Source organism: Branchiostoma floridae, chromosome 18 (genome assembly GCF_000003815.2).
Source record: "Branchiostoma floridae strain S238N-H82 chromosome 18, Bfl_VNyyK, whole genome shotgun sequence".
Lineage (NCBI taxonomy): Eukaryota > Metazoa > Chordata > Leptocardii > Amphioxiformes > Branchiostomatidae > Branchiostoma > Branchiostoma floridae.
Window position 1 is genome coordinate 12078430 of NC_049996.1, and position 2397 is coordinate 12080826.

At 39.8% G+C, this 2397-nt stretch overlaps 1 protein-coding gene across 1 annotated transcript in view; it reads right to left on the reverse strand.

Annotated features, from left to right (window-relative positions):
• The window catches only part of LOC118405385 (trehalose-6-phosphate synthase-like), a 4310-nt gene extending 2974 nt beyond the window's left edge, over nt 1-1336 (reverse strand). The window contains exons 1-2 of the mRNA XM_035804870.1: nt 1159-1336; nt 33-164 (exon numbers count right to left, since the gene is read on the reverse strand). Coding sequence (XP_035660763.1) covers nt 33-125 — 93 coding nt within the window. The 5' untranslated portion in view covers nt 126-164; nt 1159-1336. The remainder of the gene's footprint in view (nt 1-32; nt 165-1158) is intronic.
• Nucleotides 1337-2397: the final 1061 nt, after the last annotated feature.

A 2397-nucleotide genomic window follows, 5' to 3' on the forward strand; every position in this document is an offset into this window, starting at 1 on the left:
ATTACTGTAGACACTCCGGGAGTTCAACTGACCTGACGGTCGTCCCTTCTGAGATGACCTGTCTCCTCATCTCGAACCAGTTGGAAAGGCAGCGTGTCACACACAAGGATGACAGGACGCTCCATTTTCGGGTGTGAAGATGGTGATTTAGGAAGCTTTACAGTCTGTAACAAACAAATGAGCTCTTACAGTAACAGCTTCAAAATGGACAATTTAATTTCCCTATCCAATCAACCAACTCATTAGTCAAACGACAATGTGAAGATTTTCCGTTATCATATTTTTTGGTGAAAACCGCAAAATAAATGAGTGGGAATATAAACTCAACCACGTTTCGGACCGTATTACTGACAATGCAGCAGCGACACCTAGCTGCAATGCGAAGTACTGTAAAGTCTGTCAGTTTTACCTCCTTGCTGTGAAGAAAGGGGCAACCAATCAAAAGAACATTTCTAAAACTATCATCTGATCTACCCTGTTTATATTCCTATGGACATGATAATCTTTTTTATATACGCCTCTTGTGTCTTGTAGGCCCACAGACGCATATGGATGTTGTAATCACAGTGATCTAGAGTCACGTAGGGCCAAGGAGTAAACTATTAGGTTGTAATTACAAAAAGGCTTAATTAACTTGTCCATAGAGAATAGAGACTACCATTTGACCAGTGTGCAATGACTCTACGGTCCAGCAAGCATTCAAGACATGCATGTTACATGCATGTTGTATTGTAGTAGTCTGTAATGCGTATTTTCCACGGCACGCCTCTAATTAATCTGAAAATGAACCCGGGTCAGGCTTACATTTTGACTCAACACAGTCAAACCTGTACAAGTCAAACCTCTACTTTAGAGCCACCTGTCCAATGTGAGCACTTTTTATGGTGCCTAGACAATTTTCCCACTAGACACAAGCATTAAGAATCTTGTCCACATGTATAAGGACCACCTATCCACATAGATAAGATTTTATCCGTCTCCTGAACTGTTTTCTTGGGAAGTTTTTACCGTAACAGGTCCAACCTTGACACGCAAAAAGCATGCCGTGACGCTTTTTAGTCTAGTGTTTGTGAAATAAAAGATCATCTCGTTTTGTCCACATGCATAAGCTACACAAAAATCACGGGGTCAAAAAAGAAAAAAGTTCAGTGTACTTGCCTTGAAAGTTAGGGTAAAGATACAAAACCACAATGGTTTGCTGAAGCAAGGACGTTATATAAAGACCTTGGTTGAAGTAAAAGGAAGGCCAGTCGAGATGCCCGCCTACTGTCACAAATCTCTGCTGGCGAGTTTCTGCACGGCAATTTGTGGTATATCAGGTTCAACAAGTAACGCGTTACCAAAATTAGAACAATGAGATTTCGAGACAACACCCGGTACCACGACCTCTAGTGAACTATAATTAACATCAATCATCTTTCACATATATCTGTGTGTGCCAAATGGTTGGAATTGTTCCATAACGATAACGATAAGTATTAACGTCAACGTTACTAGGAGGGGTTTTGCATTGGCAGTGTGGTAAAAAAAATAAAATGCTCAGCTTCGCTGAAAGTAGCCTGACTAAAACCGCACTCCTAGCGGCCGGCCTTACAGTTGCCACCACTCGGGGAGAGGTCATTAACCCCAGCCACTCTGAGTGAGAGATTGTGTAATTACAGGCTACGCTGAATGATGCAAGTGCTAGAAAACGACTCTAAGACTTTAGTTGCTGAATCTAAAAGAATTCTCGATACTCGTTAGTTGAAATAATGTTACACGGTCTGCTATTCTTCGTCAATAGAAAATAAGAACACTGCCTAGCCTTATGCAACGTTTTAAGAATGGTAACCACCAATTTTAGGCAGCATCTTTTTGATGACTTGATAACATGGATGATGTCCCTGTGCACATCAACTTTTGTTTGTTGAAAAAAGTTTCCGACCATATTGTTACGTTGTTGCAGAAACCTCTGGCGGTCGAAGCTGCGAAACTACCAACAACATGCCTTTAATTGACCAAAAGAAATAAAATAACGGATACTAATGTAGAATGCCACAGTCAATTTCAAAGTCAAAGATTATGTTAAGATTCATTTGTTCAAACTTCATGATAACAACGTTAGTAACGTTCGCATCCGTTTGCGGCTTTTCCAGATAATGTCATCCATATAATCAAAGCGAGTTGTCCTATTAATGAAAGCTCATCTGTGTTGGTAGATTCCACATTGAAAACATTTAGACTTTGTTCCAACACAAAGAAGGGACTCACCATAAATTTTAGGTCGAGCACTCTGACCTTCTTCAGATGAAATGAAATGAAATTTATGGTGAGTCCCTTCTTTGTGTTGGAACAAAGTCGTAAACTTTTTTCAATATGAGTTGTCCTATTAGTAAGTAATAATAACAGCAAAGATTT